This window comes from Helicoverpa armigera, chromosome 13 (assembly GCF_030705265.1).
Source record: "Helicoverpa armigera isolate CAAS_96S chromosome 13, ASM3070526v1, whole genome shotgun sequence".
Taxonomy (NCBI): Eukaryota; Metazoa; Arthropoda; class Insecta; order Lepidoptera; family Noctuidae; genus Helicoverpa; species Helicoverpa armigera.
Window position 1 is genome coordinate 5,463,698 of NC_087132.1, and position 22,070 is coordinate 5,485,767.

Below are 22,070 nucleotides of genomic sequence, written 5' to 3' on the forward strand. Positions count from 1 at the left end.
TTACTGTGACAATACAACGGAGTTGTCGCTGACCTGCCTCCGGGCGCCCGCGCCAGTTGACATCAACAGACATATTACACATAGTATCTACTTGTACATAAGCAAATATTTTCCGTCCTAAAACCCAGTGTTTGTATATACTGCAAAGTCTGCAAACCTGGAAGCTATGGCACTACTTACCTCCTATTACTTAATCTGCTTTCTACTACTTACTGATACTTCCTTCATGCGTATGCGTAATCATCCGTTTATGGGTTCCATATTGTTATCGTGGTGCATCCAAAAACTACCTCTATTATCTTTTATCCGGATTGGGGAAGTCTCTGGATAACGCAAGCACATTTTATGATTATCCTTATTTACCAAGTTATATTCGTATATTATAACAAGGATATTGGAAAGTGTACATCATTGGCAAACAACTGCAGCACTTAAGTAGGTACGAGTACATGGTGCTGTTGATGCAAAATTACTAGGATACTCTGTATGGAAAATTCAAATGTGTCTGTTGTGATTTTTAAATCATTGATCAGGGCAAATGTTCCACCCCCAAAAATTTTATATTTAGTGTAGGTATTATGTAAAGTAGTAAGGTGTAGTAGAAGTATTGTGTACAGCAATGTAGCCAGAAATTAATGAAGTATTTTAATTACAAACACCCATGCTGGAGCTACTCCATTAGACCCTTCGAATATAGAACGAAAAATACTACACAAAACAAAAACACGTAGCTGTGTAGGTATGTTATGTGAAATTTGCAGTTGACTTCTCAGTATGCATACCACGCATTAGCTACCTTAGAAAGAGTCCACAACAACAAATGCGATGGGCAGCCGCGCCAGTGAAACGCAAACAGTATTCGAAACGATCAATTAACTACATCTATAGTTATAGAAAAGTTGTTGCGATGCTTACTCTGAGTTGTGCAACATCTCCAAGTATATTTTAAATTATGTTTAATAGATATTACAGCAGTTACGTTGACTTATGTGTTATGCAGTAACTCTATAATAAGTTTACCTATATGGAGATCTACAGTTTCATAGCTTGCGCTGGCTACCTGCTATTGATGACGCCTGCAATGATTACAATATCGATAGAAAAGCCGTTAGGTAACAGATATGTTAAAAAAAATCGGCCGTTGTCTACTTCAGGGCACACGCAGTTCTGGGTTCCGTAGGTATTTCATGTACCTACTAGTGTGAAGGTAACTTATAGTTTTTTGTTAATAATACAAGCACAAATTGGAACCGGTGCGATAATTTAATTCTAGGGCACTCATTGCGAGTATTGGCCCTTCGCGGTGTTATCAGAGGACCAAGTGCGTCACGTCTTGACCCTTCACAGCACCCAACATACAATCTATGTACACGTTGATTACGAACTTCTCTCCGCAATTCAAATAGAAAACTAGGAAAGAGGGCGCCAGCGAAACGAGCGTAATTTATTTTTTAATTTGAGGACTCAAAAAGTAATGTTTACCTGCAAATTAACAATGATACCCTAATATTGATTCTGTTGCTAAAGATTGCCTGTATAAGAATAAACTTGGCTCATTCTGGGAATCGAACTTAGAACCTCACACTCAAAAGTAGGGCTTGCAACCAATGAAGCAGTTACCATCACCAAAGAGGAAGATTTCCTTGAAGAATGAAACAACCATACAATGAATTCAAATGGCATGCCCATTGGACTATTTGTATCTAATAAAACTATATCTACTAAGAAGATCCATGTAAAGTAAAACAAAAATATAGCTGTTATTATTTTTATTGGTGATATGTTTCATGAATACATCCAATGGATCATCACAAAGATTCCCTGAGTTCTTTCTTCCATACTCTTGTACAAGTTTCATATGCTCCTCAAGATTTTCAATGTCATTTGATTCTGAGTCAAAGTATCTGTCTTCAGCGTCCTGTGACACTTGCTCCAGATCATCATACTGTTCATTATTGTCAATACTATTGTAATCAACTTCTGCATCTCTTCCCTCTAGGAAACTGCAGAACATTTCTTGCAAGAATTCCTTCCTCAACAAATTCCTTTCTGGGGCAGTAATCAGATTTTGCTTCCTAGGTTCTGGCATGTAACTTGGTCTTGTATCTGGAGTATCAAAATCACCCCATTGCTTCTTTTTCATGTTGTTGCTATTACTGCTTTTGGACTCTTCATCTATGTTAGTCAGCTTCATAGACTCTAGGTCTTCCTCTAGCATCTGTTCATTCTTCATTTCTCTCATCTCATTTCGGTCAACTGTTTCCAAAATCATGCTTAGAAAGGTAAGGTTTTCATTATCAACATTATCGCGTTCTTTAATTTCCTCATCAGATAGGTACTGGCCGACAAGCTGCTCATAAAGTAATGGATTTCTGTACATCATTTGTTTTTCACAAAAATAATCTGTTTCATTCTGAAGCTTTTGTAATGCATTATATCGCCTGTTTCGGACTCTTTTGTATCGGCTTTTGTCGGAATGGTAAGTTTTCAATTGTTTGATACACTCACGAAAGCTCTCATCAGCAGTAGATTGCATATTCTCGAAGTAACCAATGTGATGAGGAGCCAGATATTTTCCGAATTGTAATAGAAAATCGGTGGGTGATTTCTTATAAATATCACATGCCATTTTAATCTTTTCACTAGTTCGAACCTCCAATTCATCTACGTGTGCATTCTTAAAGGATATTTTAGCACATCTTACTAGATAATCAATTATGTCGTTGATGGGATCAACATCTTCTGCTTCTTCAAAATTTTCTTCAATAGTGCTTGAATCTTTTGTGTCCATTTTAAAAATATTATTTAGAGATTAAAATAAAATAAATAATCACCAATTTCCAAATATTTTCGCATCCGTATTGCGGTTTTTCATAATAATATTGTTTTGAAAATCCTGATCACCTGTCACCTTCGACATTGCAATATAATTGTCAGTGTCACTGTCACTATAAAATAAAAAGGAACATACATTAGATGAGAATGGTAAATAAATATTCAGGCACATGGAGGGTAGAGGTAAAAAAAGAGTCGAAATTACTGGTTTATCCTAAAATAATGGATTCAGTCTGGAGCATATGTATAGTTAGCGTGGCACGGGCTGTTATGAGAAAGTTTTTCTGAGGGCTTATCACACCACCGGTTTACTAGCATATCATATCATATTATTTATTGCGTGTTAGCAGCCGTGGTGGCAGCAAATGCATCTCGAACATAACGCAGCTGTACGTACAATGACAAGTAATTAACCGTTATGAATTCACTGCGAATATGCAGCATGTTGCGCACCGCAGCCGCTCCCAAACAGGCTGTTTGAAACAGCTAATGTGTATTGGCTAGTGAGTAGTGGCCCTTACTACACACCTATTATAATGAGACACTGACAGCAGTGACAGTGACAGCACAGGGACCGATGACAGGGACTGACTTTTATGACATGACATTACTGTTATCAATTTTGATTTGTAAATAATAGGTATTTTTGAAAAAGTCCCTAGTCTATTTCGTTTAAAATAATTGTGGTGAAACGAACAAGAATTGTTGTAAGTCTGCAGAATACGGCTGTATTTAGCTGTGCACATAACAAGCATTGAAGTTTCTAATAAAAAAAAACTATAGCTAATTTATAGCAGCAAACAGTTGTGATGTAGAAAAATACCATATAAACAAAGACATTTTAAAATGCAGTGGCAATGGGAATATATATGTGGTCCCCAGGGTCTGACACCATGGAACGATGCAACAAAAGATTTCGGACGATGCTTCCAAGAATTATTTTTACAAATACCAGTTTTCTTCTGCATTGCAGTTATATCAGGCTATTATGTTGGCTACAGAAAAGATTGGGTAGTTCGTGACAAAACACAAGAAAGGGCATTAGTCCTGCGAAGTTTTGCAGTACTAGCCTTAGTGTTCATTCCCATGATTGAGCTGTATGTTTACATTACCCAACCGGGCTCTGTTTTGTACCCTGTCAACTATTTCTATGCTGGCTCGTCATGCCTAGCGTGGTTGTTCCACTTCGGGTATGTCTTGGCATTAAAACACAGACTGGGACAGAGTTGCCGTGGCCCTACTTCTCAGCTGTTTATGTGGACCTTAGCAGTGGTTGTCAACGTATTGTCAATTCGGAGCAACTTACTGTCTGGGACCGCCATGGGTTTCAACATCGCTACACTGTGCTGTCATGTTCTGTATTTCATGACTCTTCTACCGTCAAGTAATTCAAGAGCTACATTCTACTCACCCTGTCTGGTTGGCTCTCAACATTCACATGTAAGTTAAAAACTTTGCTATTGTTTATGTATGGTATGAGGCATTAAGTTAAATATATAAATAAACTATTATATGAATGTTTTAGAGTGAGTACACACCGCTGCTACCACACATGGATGAAGGTATATTAGGAACAGCAATGCAAAGCGCTGGTGCAATATCTCGATTAACATTTTCATGGGTTTATCCCCTACTTCAAAAAGGTGAGTCATTTGTTCTCTGTGGCATTATCTTCTACTAAAATATTTGATTAATGATCTGAACAGTGCATGAATAATAAATGTAATATTTTTTCTTAATTGATTGTTATAGGAATGGAGAACAAACTGAATGACCCAGAGGAGCTGTTTGATGTACCAGCCAAGTATTGTTGTTCATATGTGGGAGCACGCATGGACCGCTCACTAATAGGCAATGTGGACAACTACCAGCAGTATGAGGAGGTGCCTCATGAACCTTTCATAGGCTCAGGTAAATGATATTGATAATGCAAATTACATTATGTAGATTTTGAGTTGCTGCAAGTTATTTGATAGTACTGCTCGCAACTACTACACAAAGAACACTAATATGGTACATTGATGACTAAGCTATTATCTATCATGTTGTGTATTCATTTGTTGACTAGTTAGGCCATGTCAATAATAGACTTCGAATTAATGTGAACATCTGATTCATTTATACAACAACTGCAGATCTTGCAGAACTGCATTTAAAAAACTTTTATAATGCTACATTTTATAGTAAAAGGAAATGAAGTTGAAGGTTATTTATGAATTTTCCTCTTACATGAGGTAAATTTAATATTGATACTGAAACATTAGGTAACACAATATTTCACAATTCAAGATAATGTTATCTTGAATGTAAACTAGTAGTAAACAATATCTTTGAATATTGACTATCATTTATATTATAAGCTTAGAATAGTCTATAGTAGTAACAAGGCTGACTGTAAGGGGCAGATCCAGTCCTTAAAATATATAGTGGGCATATTCACCTTATACTCTCATTAAATTCAGGTGCATGAGGAAATACACAATAGACTGTATGTATTAGGGGTGTACATAAGAGTAAATAGATAGATATGCTTCATTATGACACCAATTTTTGATCTTAGAACTAATTATAGTAGGATACATAACTGGCGGTTTTATCTCTAAGAACAATCTCTTCCAGACAACCTTATGAGAACCTTATAAAGAGTGACACAAGGGTCACAAAGGGGACATAAGAATCTAAATAAGGGGAGTATATAGGGAGAGTATGAACCAAGGAGGTAAATAAGGAAGTATTAAGGGTAGCACATAGGGAGAGTATAAATGGGACTACATAAAAGAGTACATAAACAAAAAAATAACATGCTCTCTTCACAATGAGCCAATTAAAAGTAAAGGTATGAATAATTATTCCCTATAACAGGTTATGGGGCAACAGGAGAAACTGCACCCCAAGCATCAACCCCCGTGACACCCACGACAAGAGTGTTGGTGCGCTCCCCGCGCCGACAGAATGTCACACTGCTAAGGGCTTTGCATTCATGTTTCGGTGTACAGTTTTATAGTATTGGAATACTCAAATTGATTTCCGACATGGCAGGCTTCGCAGGCCCGATACTACTCAACTATCTTATCAAATTCGTCGAAGACGAAAGTATTGATCAGCATTTAGGGTGAGTAATTGATTGTATAAAAGTAAAAATCTCTAAAGAAACAATTAATTCGTTTTCTAAGGTTTGCTCTTTTGTTGCAGTTATGTATATGCCGGATCTCTCCTGGGTACTACTCTAATAGCTACATTTTTCAATGTTCATTTCAACTGGTGGATGTCAATAGTTGGCTTGAAGATGCGCGGCGCCATCGTCGCTACCATCCTCAGGAAGACCCTCAGCGTCACTTCCACGGAATTAAGTAATGTGTTCTCAATTGGAGAGATAACTAATTTTATGTCAACTGATACTGACAGGATTGTGAATTCTTGTCCAAGTTTTCATGCACTGTGGAGTATTCCCTTACAGGTGATCTAAAGTTTTTTTTTTGCAAATTGATGTAAGTTACGTTGAATTGATCACATGATTCATTTTTTATTTTTATGTTTCCAGTTGTTTATAACATTATTCCTTCTATATCAACAAGTGGGCATATCTTTCCTTGCTGGCGTGGCTTTCTCTGTAATTCTAATACCCATAAACAAATTGATTGCAAACAAAATTGGACAACTTAGCACTGAACTCATGACTCACAAGGACACTCGCGTCAGTCTGATCAGTGACTTGTTGAAAGGCATTAGAACTGTAAAAGTACATGTTTGGGAAGATTACTTTATCAACAGAGTATCAGGTGAGCGACATTACAATACTTTACTTACTTACATGACTGGTTGAAGTTGAGGTACCTAGAGAATTGATCTTTGTACCTGGAAATTTGAGAACCTTCTAAAATTGTTTTCCAAATGATTAATGCTCGCATTGTCATGGTCATCAGAGGCACGTAATCAAGAGCTGAAATACTTGCGTGGACGTAAATACTTGGACGCGATTTGCGTGGTGCTGTGGGCGACCACGCCCGTGCTCGTGGCTGCCTTCACGCTCGGCACACACTCGCTCAGGGGACTACCACTCGACGCTCCCACTGTACGTAACATTATTCAGCTCTACTATATTTCACCACATTTGCTCAAGTGACACGAGAGCTTGTTGTTTGCAGGTATTCACAACAGTGGCACTTATTAACATGCTAATAGCACCACTTAATGCCTTCCCCTGGGTGCTGAATGGGTTGACAGAAGCGTGGGTCTCCATAAAACGTATTCAGAAACTACTTGATGTAAGTTACTTTGACTCCGAAACATATATCTTTAAAAAATATTTTAGTGTCTTCACCAATGGAATGATTAGCTTTCAGACATGGACGCTGAACTTTATTATGATCGTCTTAATAAAAACCATGACGAAGATAAAATAATAATATTCAAAAATGCTACGTTTGCTTGGGCCAAGCCGTCAAAGAGGAAGAAACCACCAAAGAAATCTAAGAAAAACAAAGGAAAGTCTAAGAAACGATTATCCAGGGGTAGCATACAACGAAGAGATTCCACGTCTTCGTCTGAACAGTTGATGCAGGATGAGCCTTTCTCGCTGAAGGACATTTCTTTAGAGATCGGTAATGAAGAGCTGATCGGTGTGACCGGCGCTGTCGGCAGCGGCAAGACCTCGTTACTGCACGCGATCCTCGGAGACATGCTCAAGAAAAATGGTAGTCTGCAGATTCCAGACAACTTGACCAGTAAGTAGAACAATATGAACGTTAATGTTTTCCATTATGTATTTCACATACGTTATATGTATTTTATTCATTAGGTTTCGGATATGTATCTCAGAAGCCATGGCTGATACGCGGGACGATCCGTGATAATATATTATTTGGCAAGCCTTATGAGGAAGCCAAATTCCGGAGTGTAGTCGACGCGTGTGCACTTACTGAGGATTTGAACGTACTCGGGTGGAACGCATACGTTGGCGAAGGCGGTTGCACGCTAAGTGGCGGACAACGAGCGCGCATCGCCCTAGCGCGGGCCGTCTACCAAGATAAAAAAGGTAGTTCATTTGTTAGATTAGCTATGTGCTCCTTAACATTTTCATTATTCCCAACACTAATTACTAATTGTTGTTAAAGTGTACCTATTGGACGACGTACTGGCGGGTGTGGACACGACTGTTGGGCAGCATATAATGCAGCGCTGTATACTGGGCTTGTTACGTCACAGCACGCGAGTGCTGGTCGCGCACTCGCCGCGCCACCTCGCGCGCACCGCCTACACCGTGCTCATGCGCGACGGACGCATCGTCAGACAAGGTATACACGCGCTCACTGCTCAACATACTGCAGCGTTACATACTGGGCTTGTTACGTCACAGCACGCGAGTGCTGGTCGCGCACTCGCCGCGCCACCTCGCGCGCACCGCCTACTCATGCGCGACGGACGCATCGTCAGACAAGGTATACACGCGCTCACTGCTCAACATACTGCAGCGTTACATACTGGGCTTGTTACGTCACAGCACGCGAGTGCTGGTCGCGCACTCGCCGCGCCACCTCGCGCGCACCGCCTACACCGTGCTCATGCGCGACGGACGCATCGTCAGACAAGGTATACACGCGCTCACTGCTCAACATACTGCAGCGTTACATACTGGGCTTGTTACGTCACAGCACGCGAGTGCTGGTCGCGCACTCGCCGCGCCACCTCGCGCGCACCGCCTACACCGTGCTCATGCGCGACGGACGCATCGTCAGACAAGGTATACACGCGCTCACTGCTCAACATACTGCAGCGTTACATACTGGGCTTGTTACGTCACAGCACGCGAGTGCTGGTCGCGCACTCGCCGCGCCACCTCGCGCGCACCGCCTACCGTGCTCATGCGCGACGGACGCATCGTCAGACAAGGTATACACGCGCTCACTGCTCAACATACTGCAGCGTTACATACTGGGCTTGTTACGTCACAGCACGCGAGTGCTGGTCGCGCACTCGCCGCGCCACCTCGCGCGCACCGCCTACACCGTGCTCATGCGCGACGGACGCATCGTCAGACAAGGTATACACGCGCTCACTGCTCAACATACTGCAGCGTTACATACTGGGCTTGTTACGTCACAGCACGCGAGTGCTGCGCGCACTCGCCGCGCCACCTCGCGCGCACCGCCTACACCGTGCTCATGCGCGACGGACGCATCGTCAGACAAGGTATACACGCGCTCACTGCTCAACATACTGCAGCGTTACATACTGGGCTTGTTACGTCACAGCACGCGAGTGCTGGTCGCGCACTCGCCGCGCCACCTCGCGCGCACCGCCTACACCGTGCTCATGCGCGACGGACGCATCGTCAGACAAGGTATACGCGCTCACTGCTCAACATACTGCAGCGTTACATACTGGGCTTGTTACGTCACAGCACGCGAGTGCTGGTCGCGCACTCGCCGCGCCACCTCGCGCGCACCGCCTACACCGTGCTCATGCGCGACGGACGCATCGTCAGACAAGGTATACGCGCTCACTGCTCAACATACTGCAGCGTTACATACTGGGCTTGTTACGTCACAGCACGCGAGTGCTGGTCGCACTCGCCGCGCCACCTCGCGCGCACCGCCTACACCGTGCTCATGCGCGACGGACGCATCGTCAGACAAGGTATACACGCGCTCACTGCTCAACATACTGCAGCGTTACATACTGGGCTTGTTACGTCACAGCACGCGAGTGCTGGTCGCGCACTCGCCGCGCCACCTCGCGCGCACCGCCTACACCGTGCTCATGCGCGACGGACGCATCGTCAGACAAGGTATACACGCGCTCACTGCTCAACATACTGCAGCGTTACATACTGGGCTTGTTACGTCACAGCACGCGAGTGCTGGTCGCACTCGCCGCGCCACCTCGCGCGCACCGCCTACACCGTGCTCATGCGCGACGGACGCATCGTCAGACAAGGTATACACGCGCTCACTGCTCAACATACTGCAGCGTTACATACTGGGCTTGTTACGTCACAGCACGCGAGTGCTGGTCGCGCACTCGCCGCGCCACCTCGCGCGCACCGCCTACACCGTGCTCATGCGCGACGGACGCATCGTCAGACAAGGTATACACGCGCTCACTGCTCAACATACTGCAGCGTTACATACTGGGCTTGTTACGTCACAGCACGCGAGTGCTGGTCGCGCACTCGCCGCGCCACCTCGCGCGCACCGCCTACACCGTGCTCATGCGCGACGGACGCATCGTCAGACAAGGTATACACGCGCTCACTGCTCAACATACTGCAGCGTTACATACTGGGCTTGTTACGTCACAGCACGCGAGTGCTGGTCGCGCACTCGCCGCGCCACCTCGCGCGCACCGCCTACACCGTGCTCATGCGCGACGGACGCATCGTCAGACAAGGTATACACGCGCTCACTGCTCAACATACTGCAGCGTTACATACTGGGCTTGTTACGTCACAGCACGCGAGTGCTGGTCGCGCACTCGCCGCGCCACCTCGCGCGCACCGCCTACACCGTGCTCATGCGCGACGGACGCATCGTCAGACAAGGTATACACGCGCTCACTGCTCAACATACTGCAGCGTTACATACTGGGCTTGTTACGTCACAGCACGCGAGTGCTGGTCGCGCACTCGCCGCGCCACCTCGCGCGCACCGCCTACACCGTGCTCATGCGCGACGGACGCATCGTCAGACAAGGTATACACGCGCTCACTGCTCAACATACTGCAGCGTTACATACTGGGCTTGTTACGTCACAGCACGCGAGTGCTGGTCGCGCACTCGCCGCGCCACCTCGCGCGCACCGCCTACACCGTGCTCATGCGCGACGGACGCATCGTCAGACAAGGTATACACGCGCTCACTGCTCAACATACTGCAGCGTTACATACTGGGCTTGTTACGTCACAGCACGCGAGTGCTGGTCGCACTCGCCGCGCCACCTCGCGCGCACCGCCTACACCGTGCTCATGCGCGACGGACGCATCGTCAGACAAGGTATACACGCGCTCACTGCTCAACATACTGCAGCGTTACATACTGGGCTTGTTACGTCACAGCACGCGAGTGCTGGTCGCGCACTCGCCGCGCCACCTCGCGCGCACCGCCTACACCGTGCTCATGCGCGACGGACGCATCGTCAGACAAGGTATACACGCGCTCACTGCTCAACATACTGCAGCGTTACATACTGGGCTTGTTACGTCACAGCACGCGAGTGCTGGTCGCGCACTCGCCGCGCCACCTCGCGCGCACCGCCTACACCGTGCTCATGCGCGACGGACGCATCGTCAGACAAGGTATACACGCGCTCACTGCTCAACATACTGCAGCGTTACATACTGGGCTTGTTACGTCACAGCACGCGAGTGCTGGTCGCGCACTCGCCGCGCCACCTCGCGCGCACCGCCTACACCGTGCTCATGCGCGACGGACGCATCGTCAGACAAGGTATACACGCGCTCACTGCTCAACATACTGCAGCGTTACATACTGGGCTTGTTACGTCACAGCACGCGAGTGCTGGTCGCGCACTCGCCGCGCCACCTCGCGCGCACCGCCTACACCGTGCTCATGCGCGACGGACGCATCGTCAGACAAGGTATACACGCGCTCACTGCTCAACATACTGCAGCGTTACATACTGGGCTTGTTACGTCACAGCACGCGAGTGCTGGTCGCGCACTCGCCGCGCCACCTCGCGCGCACCGCCTACACCGTGCTCATGCGCGACGGACGCATCGTCAGACAAGGTATACACGCGCTCACTGCTCAACATACTGCAGCGTTACATACTGGGCTTGTTACGTCACAGCACGCGAGTGCTGGTCGCGCACTCGCCGCGCCACCTCGCGCGCACCGCCTACACCGTGCTCATGCGCGACGGACGCATCGTCAGACAAGGTATACACGCGCTCACTGCTCAACATACTGCAGCGTTACATACTGGGCTTGTTACGTCACAGCACGCGAGTGCTGGTCGCGCACTCGCCGCGCCACCTCGCGCGCACCGCCTACACCGTGCTCATGCGCGACGGACGCATCGTCAGACAAGGTATACACGCGCTCACTGCTCAACATACTGCAGCGTTACATACTGGGCTTGTTACGTCACAGCACGCGAGTGCTGGTCGCGCACTCGCCGCGCCACCTCGCGCGCACCGCCTACACCGTGCTCATGCGCGACGGACGCATCGTCAGACAAGGTATACACGCGCTCACTGCTCAACATACTGCAGCGTTACATACTGGGCTTGTTACGTCACAGCACGCGAGTGCTGGTCGCGCACTCGCCGCGCCACCTCGCGCGCACCGCCTACACCGTGCTCATGCGCGACGGACGCATCGTCAGACAAGGTATACACGCGCTCACTGCTCAACATACTGCAGCGTTACATACTGGGCTTGTTACGTCACAGCACGCGAGTGCTGGTCGCGCACTCGCCGCGCCACCTCGCGCGCACCGCCTACACCGTGCTCATGCGCGACGGACGCATCGTCAGACAAGGTATACACGCGCTCACTGCTCAACATACTGCAGCGTTACATACTGGGCTTGTTACGTCACAGCACGCGAGTGCTGGTCGCGCACTCGCCGCGCCACCTCGCGCGCACCGCCTACACCGTGCTCATGCGCGACGGACGCATCGTCAGACAAGGTATACACGCGCTCACTGCTCAACATACTGCAGCGTTACATACTGGGCTTGTTACGTCACAGCACGCGAGTGCTGGTCGCGCACTCGCCGCGCCACCTCGCGCGCACCGCCTACACCGTGCTCATGCGCGACGGACGCATCGTCAGACAAGGTATACACGCGCTCACTGCTCAACATACTGCAGCGTTACATACTGGGCTTGTTACGTCACAGCACGCGAGTGCTGGTCGCGCACTCGCCGCGCCACCTCGCGCGCACCGCCTACACCGTGCTCATGCGCGACGGACGCATCGTCAGACAAGGTATACACGCGCTCACTGCTCAACATACTGCAGCGTTACATACTGGGCTTGTTACGTCACAGCACGCGAGTGCTGGTCGCGCACTCGCCGCGCCACCTCGCGCGCACCGCCTACACCGTGCTCATGCGCGACGGACGCATCGTCAGACAAGGTATACACGCGCTCACTGCTCAACATACTGCAGCGTTACATACTGGGCTTGTTACGTCACAGCACGCGAGTGCTGGTCGCGCACGCGCCGCGCCACCTCGCGCGCACACGCCTACACCGTGCTCATGCGCGACGCGACGGACATCGTCAGACAAGGTATACACGCGCTCACTGCTCAACATACTGCAGCGTTACATACTGGGCTTGTTACGTCACAGCACGCGAGTGCTGGTCGCGCACTCGCCGCGCCACCTCGCGCGCACCGCCTACACCGTGCTCATGCGCGACGGACGCATCGTCAGACAAGGTATACACGCGCTCACTGCTCAACATACTGCAGCGTTACATACTGGGCTTGTTACGTCACAGCACGCGAGTGCTGGTCGCACTCGCCGCGCCACCTCGCGCGCACCGCCTACACCGTGCTCATGCGCGACGGACGCATCGTCAGACAAGGTATACACGCGCTCACTGCTCAACATACTGCAGCGTTACATACTGGGCTTGTTACGTCACAGCACGCGAGTGCTGGTCGCGCACTCGCCGCGCCACCTCGCGCGCACCGCCTACACCGTGCTCATGCGCGACGGACGCATCGTCAGACAAGGTATACACGCGCTCACTGCTCAACATACTGCAGCGTTACATACTGGGCTTGTTACGTCACAGCACGCGAGTGCTGGTCGCGCACTCGCCGCGCCACCTCGCGCGCACCGCCTACACCGTGCTCATGCGCGACGGACGCATCGTCAGACAAGGTATACACGCGCTCACTGCTCAACATACTGCAGCGTTACATACTGGGCTTGTTACGTCACAGCACGCGAGTGCTGGTCGCGCACTCGCCGCGCCACCTCGCGCGCACCGCCTACACCGTGCTCATGCGCGACGGACGCATCGTCAGACAAGGTATACACGCGCTCACTGCTCAACATACTGCAGCGTTACATACTGGGCTTGTTACGTCACAGCACGCGAGTGCTGGTCGCGCACTCGCCGCGCCACCTCGCGCGCACCGCCTACACCGTGCTCATGCGCGACGGACGCATCGTCAGACAAGGTATACACGCGCTCACTGCTCAACATACTGCAGCGTTACATACTGGGCTTGTTACGTCACAGCACGCGAGTGCTGGTCGCGCACTCGCCGCGCCACCTCGCGCGCACCGCCTACACCGTGCTCATGCGCGACGGACGCATCGTCAGACAAGGTATACACGCGCTCACTGCTCAACATACTGCAGCGTTACATACTGGGCTTGTTACGTCACAGCACGCGAGTGCTGGTCGCGCACTCGCCGCGCCACCTCGCGCGCACCGCCTACACCGTGCTCATGCGCGACGGACGCATCGTCAGACAAGGTATACACGCGCTCACTGCTCAACATACTGCAGCGTTACATACTGGGCTTGTTACGTCACAGCACGCGAGTGCTGGTCGCGCACTCGCCGCGCCACCTCGCGCGCACCGCCTACACCGTGCTCATGCGCGACGGACGCATCGTCAGACAAGTATACACGCGCTCACTGCTCAACATACTGCAGCGTTACATACTGGGCTTGTTACGTCACAGCACGCGAGTGCTGGTCGCACTCGCCGCGCCACCTCGCGCGCACCGCCTACACCGTGCTCATGCGCGACGGACGCATCGTCAGACAAGGTATACACGCGCTCACTGCTCAACATACTGCAGCGTTACATACTGGGCTTGTTACGTCACAGCACGCGAGTGCTGGTCGCGCACTCGCCGCGCCACCTCGCGCGCACCGCCTACACCGTGCTCATGCGCGACGGACGCATCGTCAGACAAGGTATACACGCGCTCACTGCTCAACATACTGCAGCGTTACATACTGGGCTTGTTACGTCACAGCACGCGACTGTTCTTCAACATCTATGAAACAATAATGTGTAATATCATGATATTTTTCATTTTATTGAAAAACTAAATATATTTTTTACAATTGTAGGCCCTCCCGAATCTGTATTGAATGACATCGAAGAGTTCATGCCTAGCGAGTCAGAATCATTGGGCGAAGAGCCACCGCAGGCGCCCGAGCCACAGCGCGACAACCAAGATACTGTCAGCAGAAATAGTCTAGATGATGACGTATGTACTCCATCAATTAATAGATTATTCTGTTTACGTATGGGAAAATCATACGAGACATTGCCATGGTCGTAGGCAATGGGGGAATGCCGGCGCTGTTTACGGTAATATTCTCTTGGACCATGGGTGTGTCACGTACGAATTTGGCAAGTTATTCAGCATATTAATGTCATATTACATGTCCCAAATTTTGTTTTAGGAGGCAATGTCCGAAGGGACTGTTGGCTGGTGGGTCATCGGATTATACCTACGATCTATCGGAGTATTCCTATCTATTGCAATAATATTGTCTTTGATACTCATGCAGCTTTCACAAAACTTTACATTCCTTTGGCTCACGTACTGGGTCAAAAACAAAACGAAGAATTCGACTACATTACATGCTGATGAATTTTTGGAACATCCTACGGAGAAGACTTCTATTTTAGATCATGGAGTAATAGCAATAGATAACGTCATACACACCGCTATTAATGCAGCAATGGACTTCTTAGGAAACAAAAATACTACGAACACAACTGCAATACAAGAACCCCCAAAGTCTACAGTAACCGATCTAATGGCAAATGTCACGCCGAGTTATACGGATAACTTCTACTTAGAAGTGTACTTCGGCTTGGCGGGGTTGAATCTAGTATTTACAATTATGAGAGCATTCCTGTTTGCTTATGGCGGAGTCAAAGCGGCTAACAGGATCCACAAGATCCTGCTCAAAGTTATTGTCAAGGTATGTTGGTCGTTGCTTGTAAAATGCAAATCATTTTTCTGAAATGTATAAATAATAAAGCGTGTATATTTCAGGCAAAAGTGAAGTTTTTCGATGTGACACCGCTGGGCCGCATCGTAAACAGATTTTCTTCTGATACCTACACTGTGGATGATTCGTTGCCTTTTATTTTAAACATTTTACTGGCCCAGTTATTTTCTTTGATTGGTGAGTTTCCCGTTTCTGGTGTTATGTAGGTATATACTTGCATACGTGGTATAAACAGTGGTGTATTTGCCCTTTACAGGCGCGATAGCAGTGACTCTGTACGGGCTGCCGTGGCTGGCGGTGGCAGTGGTGCCGCTAACGTTCGCGTACTTCTGGCTGCAGCGCGTGTACCGCGTCACGTCGCGACAGCTCAAGCGTCTGCAGAGCGTCACGCTGTCGCCCGTCTACACGCACTTCAATGACACGCTCGAAGGTAAGTAATAGCGCAAACCTGCCTAAACCTAAACCGCGAAAATCTGGGCCTGAGTCTATCATCGTTAGGGTTCACATTTCGCATTCGATTTACCAACTCTCTGTAGAATTAACGAAGCATTCAAGTGACTTGTCTTATCAAATCTATCTGTCAAAGATTGGTCTTGATTGGTGGTTTTATTTTGAAAATAAATGGCGGTTTCTAAAGAAGTCGTGTGAGGCTCCAAACACGCGTATTTTGGCGCGCTGCTTTCTTAGGAGAATTAGCGTAATGACATATCCGTTAGTGTTTTGTTCGTGATGGTGTGGTGTGCAAGTAGCGTTAGTGACAGAAACGATGAGAGGTCAGCGTTTGTCGTGGTATGGGCATGTGATGAGACGGTGTGAAACGCATGCTACAAAAAGTGTGCTAAGTATGAATGTGGAAGAATGGAGAGGCAGAGGTAGACCGAGGAAAAGATGGATTGATTGCCTGAAAGAGGACATGAAGCAGAAGGGAGTGGATGTAAGGAAGAAAAGCACTTGTTGCGCCGACCCCATATGGCTTGGAACAGGGCAGAAAGATGATCAAAAATCAAATCAAATCATCTTTATTTTCAGGCATCAACGGCCCATAGATAAATACATTAAAACTAGCGTACATATATTATACAAAATTGTTAGTAAATAAAAACTTAAAACTATGTTAGTAGCACTTCACTTATGCACGATGTCACTGTGCGGTCCTGTGGCCCTTGTCTGCGGAAACGACGGAACACAACGGCCTGTGGCCAGAAGTTCTCGTCCAACAAGAGGTGCAGGAAACACGTCGGCACTCGCACCACGAACGCCTTGATGATGATGATGTGGTGTGCAGGTGCAGACACGGTGCGCGCGCTGGGCGCGGGCGGCGCGTGGGGCGCGCGCGGCGCGGAGCTGGTGGAGGCGTGGCAGCGCGCGGCGCTCAGCGCGGCCGCGGCGCAGCAGTGGCTGGCGCTGCGCCTGCAAGCCGCCGCCGCCGCCGTCGTCGCCGGCGCCGCGTTACTCGCCGTGCTGCAGCGGGCCCTGCATGCCGCTGATCCCGGTCAGTACTCTTCAACTGCTAATTTTCTGCTGACGCCGCGGTCGACGCGACTTTTAAATTACTATAAATACTATGCTTTAATAATTTACCGTGATACCACAAGAACTTTTAAACGTCTGTTGAACACTTGTCTAAAAGAATGACAAATTATGACGTTGAAATAAAGTCCGTTTTGCAGCCACACTTTTTTTAGATATTCAACAAATGTTTAAGTTTTTGTAGTAAGGCTGTTACTATTAAGTGTGGGTTCAACAGTAACTATGTAAACTACTTACATAAGAGAAAGGAATTTCCAAACATTTCGGTACTTTCGGTACTGACTTAGGGTACATTACAGCAGATAACAGAACAAACATGTGTGTTCCCTTCTCTCTGCACTTACCATCAATATCACTCATGGGATTTACGACCACAACAACGTATGCTGTCATGTAGCAAATCGCATAGGTTCACTTGAAAAAGTTATGCGGATATATAATAAGCTGGAATAAAAATCTGTTTCTTACTTAACACAGGTCTTATCGGTCTCGCTATATCGTACGCTTTGTCCATGACTTCTATGCTGAGCAACCTACTGAACTCGTTTACGGAGACGGAACGAGAGATGATCGCCGTAGAGCGAGTCGGTGAATACATCAAGCTGGTACGTGATGGCCGAATGTCTTCGCTTACTTTGTTTTACTTTTTCGTTCGTTAATGTAACTTTGCTGCTTACAGGTGGAGAGCGAAACTATTGATGGTGAATCGCCGCCATATGGCTGGCCTTCTCAGGGTGTAATAGAGTTCGAAGACGTTTATCTAAAATATAGGTACGTACCTATATTTCATAAGCGGTTAATCTGGTTATATGTAAACTGATAATTTAAGTTCAGAGGCGATCATGGCTTAATTACAACAGCAACAGGTCGATTGAATAATGACTAAGCAAGACTTGTTGCGGTCCGGCTGCAAATGCACAGCCGGACCGCAACAAGATCACTTCTTGTCACAAAGATTTTCTTCCTATTTCGAAAGAAACGTTAAACTGTAAGTCCTAATTGTTATTTCTTCAACTTTAGCAGTGCTTACAGCAGTCAGAAACCACAGAGTCAGACCAACAGGTATTAGGTTGCCCAAGTAACTGAATTGAAGAGGTCAGATAGTGCTGCATCCTATTTGACTCGATAAGAGCACAACATAGGCTAGGCTGATGAGGATACGAAACATAATAAAGTCAGTTTACAATGGTACAATAACTGATGATTGCAGCGGTCGCGAGGACGGCGTGATGGCGCTGAAGGGCGTGACGTTCGCGACGCACCCGGGCGAGAAGCTGGGCGTGGTGGGGCGCACGGGCGCCGGCAAGAGCTCGCTGCTCAGTGCGCTGCTGCGCCTCGCGCCGCTCGCACGCGGCCGCCTGCTGCTCGACGGCGTCGACATCTCCGCGCTGCATCTGCACGCGCTCAGGTAACGCCATGTCTATTGTCAAGTCATGTACCTAACGGCCCATTTCAGGCATTATCACTAAAACAGGTAAATAGATATTAGTTTGTTTCTCTCTCTAATGATAGTTCTCGTAAACAAGGCTTAAAATACAAATAGCTATGGCCCTGTTACACATGCTTAATCTAGCATAGGCTGAAATGACTGCTCCCTGCTGTACGAAATGTAATCTTTACAGATCACGGATCGGGGTTATCCCTCAGGAGCCCTTCATATTCTCGGGTAGCATCCGCGAAAACATAGATCCGTTGCGGCAGTACTTGGACGCGGAAGTGTGGCGAGCACTGGAAGCGTGCGGCGCTCGCGAGCTGGTGACGCAGCGCGGCGGCCTGCACGCGCCCGCCCGCGCCGCGCATCTCGCGCGCGGACACGCGCAGCTGCTGTGCGTCGTGCGAGCCTTGCTACATCGACCCAAGGTACTGTACCACTGTCACATTGCAGGCAATTTCCTCATAGCATGGCGTTCGTGAGCTTCTTTTCCAGATTTTTTGAACCTGGTCTCTGCCCAGTCATTCTAAATTGATGTCCCAACGGACAATATTCTGAAGAAATAAAAAGTGAGGCAGAATGAATGCAGTACGCTTTTGCACTAAAATATTTTCGGTGTTGCTTGCTTTGAACAGCCGATATCGCTGACTTTTAAACTTTTCTTTAGATATTGCTGGTGGATGAAGCGACCGCCAATTTAGACCAAGAAGCAGAGCGGCTGATCCTGGACGCGATCCGCTGTTCGTTCGGCGGGTCGACGGTGTTGTTCGTGGCGCACCGGCTGGGCGGCGTGCTGGAGTGCGCGCGCGTGCTGGCGCTGGGCGGCGGCCGCGTGCTCGAGCTGCGCGCGCCCGACGACGCGCTTGCAGACCCCGACTCGCACCTTTACAGCCTCGTCTATGGCGCGTAAAATCTCCACGCTTCTTACGACCCTAGACGTTGCATATCAAACGAAATCGCATTCTAGAAATTTCTATCCATACGGTTCTTGTCGAGTAGCTTTGCTTGTTCGATTTGGCTACCAGTGACTTAGCAATAGTCGAAAATGTATTAGCGAGCAAGTTTATTAGAAAGAAACTTTACTCAATTAATGTGAAAAAACTGACATGACATTAAGAATATTACCAGTGTGCTGCATCATGATTATGATACAATAGCGTTGGTGAGACTGTAACCTTATTCTAAAATTGGATGAAGTATTCATAGTTTTATTTTTGAGCTTATTATTGCAATTATTAAAATGTAAGCACTTCGATTTCCCAATATAAAATCTATAAAGACAGTGGTGGCAGTATTTAAATATTTTCAAAGTTTTTTATTATTTATTTTGATTTACCACTATTTACTAGCGGGCTAGAAATATACTATCTATACTAATATTATAAAGCTGAAGAGTTTGTTTGTTTGTTTGAACCGGCTAATCTCAGGAACGGTCCGATTTGAAAATTTCTTTCAGTGTTAGCTCATTTATCGAGGAAGGCTATAGGCTACTTTTTATCCCGCTACGGGAAGTAGTTCCCACGGGATGCGGGTGAAATCGCTGGCAGAAGCTAGTAATTTATATATTCGTAACACCGTAAGCCTACTGGCCTTGGTTATTTTTCCGGAGATTCGTCGTTTTGTCTAATTTCTCGTGTATGTATTATATTTTTCTTAAACAATGTATTTTGTGTAAAATTTTGTGATTTTAATCGTATATTAAGATATTCCCATCCAATGACTGTAACTTATGAACTGAATTGATTTTTAACTAAAATATAAATCTAGTCGCAAAGACAATATTGTCTTGCCGATTGTGAATTTAATTTTATCAAAGTATTAGTGTTGTCCTAGTTATGATAATGCCAATGTCATAGTTCTAATATATTTTTTGCGCAATTATTATAGTTCTTTTAATATCTAGGGGCCGTAAAATGTTCGTGAAAAAGACGGTGCTATTCGTTACGTAAAGATGTACTCCCAATTATGCCATCTCTTTCTCACTACTTTTCATATCCTGACTAAAAATTACAACCCCACATTTGTGACTTTTAGTCTGGATACAACTATTTGAGACTAATAAGCTACACTAATTTTCAAAAGCTAAAAAAATCTTAAGTCTAGTTTAAGCGGTGGTTATTCATGAGATTATTCCTATAAATTATACACTATTACAGCGACCGTCGGCGTCGGCCCAAAGTATAGTCGCGGGCGCTGGCATTTTGAATGTCCGCTACCGGCTACCGACAATTTGTAAAAAGTCACTCGCAACTGAACAAATACCTCGAATGCGAATTAGAATCAACTAAATGAAACAAAATTATGTAAGTAGGTACTAATTTATTTTTGCGTTGCTTTTATGTTGAAGAATATCGCCGTCGTTTCAAGAACGTATCATACTTTTAGTGAATGATAAAATTAGAATTTGTGATATCGTTACTAAATTAATCGTTAAGTAATTTTCGCATTTATGTAAAAGTTTTTGTAAATAATATTTTGACTTCCAGAATAAGATTGTAATAATTGTTGTATAAACTAACTAAAAGATTTAATGTTGTTTTTCTGGTTGCTCATTATTTACATTCTCTTATGTTCGAAAATTACATAGGCAATGTGTTACAGCTGCCTGTCCATAATAACTAGTATATAGTAGGTAGGGTTGCAGGTACTAAAACACTTTCCACTACGATGGGAAAAACTATGCTTTTCCACATCCGTTCGGTTCCAGTCTTTAATGGTCGGAAAATAATTACAGTATAAATATGTATTTTATCGCCCGTAAGGTGTCTTATAAAATGTGCCTTTTCCCAATTATGTTGGGGTCGGCTTCCAGTCTAACCGGACCCAGTTATGCAACCCCAATAACCGTTAATAAGACTGGTTGTCAGGCTTTCTGGCTTCCGAGACTTCCGACTACCCGTAAATCGTCATATCAAGACTGTCACCCATCCATGGACAAACCGAAACAGTACAAGGATTTTGTAGGCAGTTACATCATCTTCTGTATTTTTAATATTACTTTGGTACCTACCTACTAATTGAGACATGATGTAACACATTATTTACGAAAAACTAGTGAATAAGTAAAATGTAAGTAAATATTTTTATAACAATAAAACTATTCGTTCCAAACCACGTCTTTCATTGCACGTACATATTGGTTATTATAATAAGTTTAGTGATTTTATAATATAAGACCAATCGTATTGCAATGACAATCGATTGGTTTGCGGTTGGTCTGACATTTGGTCTATATCTACGGTAGTTTGCTCTACAATCATATAGCAATCGAAAATAATTTGCAGACAATATAATTCATTAT

General features: G+C 46.9%; 2 protein-coding genes across 2 annotated transcripts; one reads left to right on the top strand and one right to left on the bottom strand.

The window, feature by feature from the left end:
• Positions 1 to 1,693: 1,693 nt before the first annotated feature.
• On the bottom strand, positions 1,694 to 2,932 carry LOC110371574 (coiled-coil domain-containing protein 97). The gene has a single exon (XM_021327892.3). The coding sequence runs from the start codon at positions 2,789 to 2,791 to the stop codon at positions 1,694 to 1,696; it is 1,098 nt and encodes a 365-aa protein (XP_021183567.3). The 5' UTR covers positions 2,792 to 2,932.
• Positions 2,933 to 3,430: 498 nt separating this feature from the next.
• LOC110371605 (uncharacterized) lies at positions 3,431 to 21,880 on the top strand. The gene is made up of 21 exons (XM_049840548.2): positions 3,431 to 4,275; positions 4,361 to 4,478; positions 4,588 to 4,746; positions 5,698 to 5,947; positions 6,028 to 6,292; positions 6,377 to 6,614; positions 6,759 to 6,907; positions 6,981 to 7,100; positions 7,172 to 7,559; positions 7,634 to 7,870; positions 7,950 to 8,129; positions 14,911 to 15,050; positions 15,250 to 15,777; positions 15,852 to 15,984; positions 16,064 to 16,237; positions 17,093 to 17,299; positions 17,815 to 17,942; positions 18,017 to 18,108; positions 18,548 to 18,745; positions 18,960 to 19,197; positions 19,437 to 21,880. The coding sequence occupies exons 1-21, from the start codon at positions 3,682 to 3,684 to the stop codon at positions 19,677 to 19,679; spliced, it is 4,779 nt and encodes a 1,592-aa protein (XP_049696505.2). The 5' UTR covers positions 3,431 to 3,681; the 3' UTR covers positions 19,680 to 21,880.
• The last annotated feature ends 190 nt before the right edge of the window (positions 21,881 to 22,070 follow it).

Excerpts from the sequence above, each read along its gene's own strand:
- LOC110371574 (XM_021327892.3), bottom strand. The coding sequence starts at position 2,791 with ATGGACACAAAAGATTCAAGCACTATTGAAGAAAATTTTGAAGAAGCA.
- LOC110371605 (XM_049840548.2), top strand. The coding sequence starts at position 3,682 with ATGCAGTGGCAATGGGAATATATATGTGGTCCCCAGGGTCTGACACCA. Across the intron at positions 6,293-6,376 it reads TGTGGAGTATTCCCTTACAG|TTGTTTATAACATTATTCCT; the intron begins GTGATCTAAAGT and ends TTATGTTTCCAG. Across the intron at positions 8,130-14,910 it reads CGGACGCATCGTCAGACAAG|GCCCTCCCGAATCTGTATTG; the intron begins GTATACACGCGC and ends TTACAATTGTAG.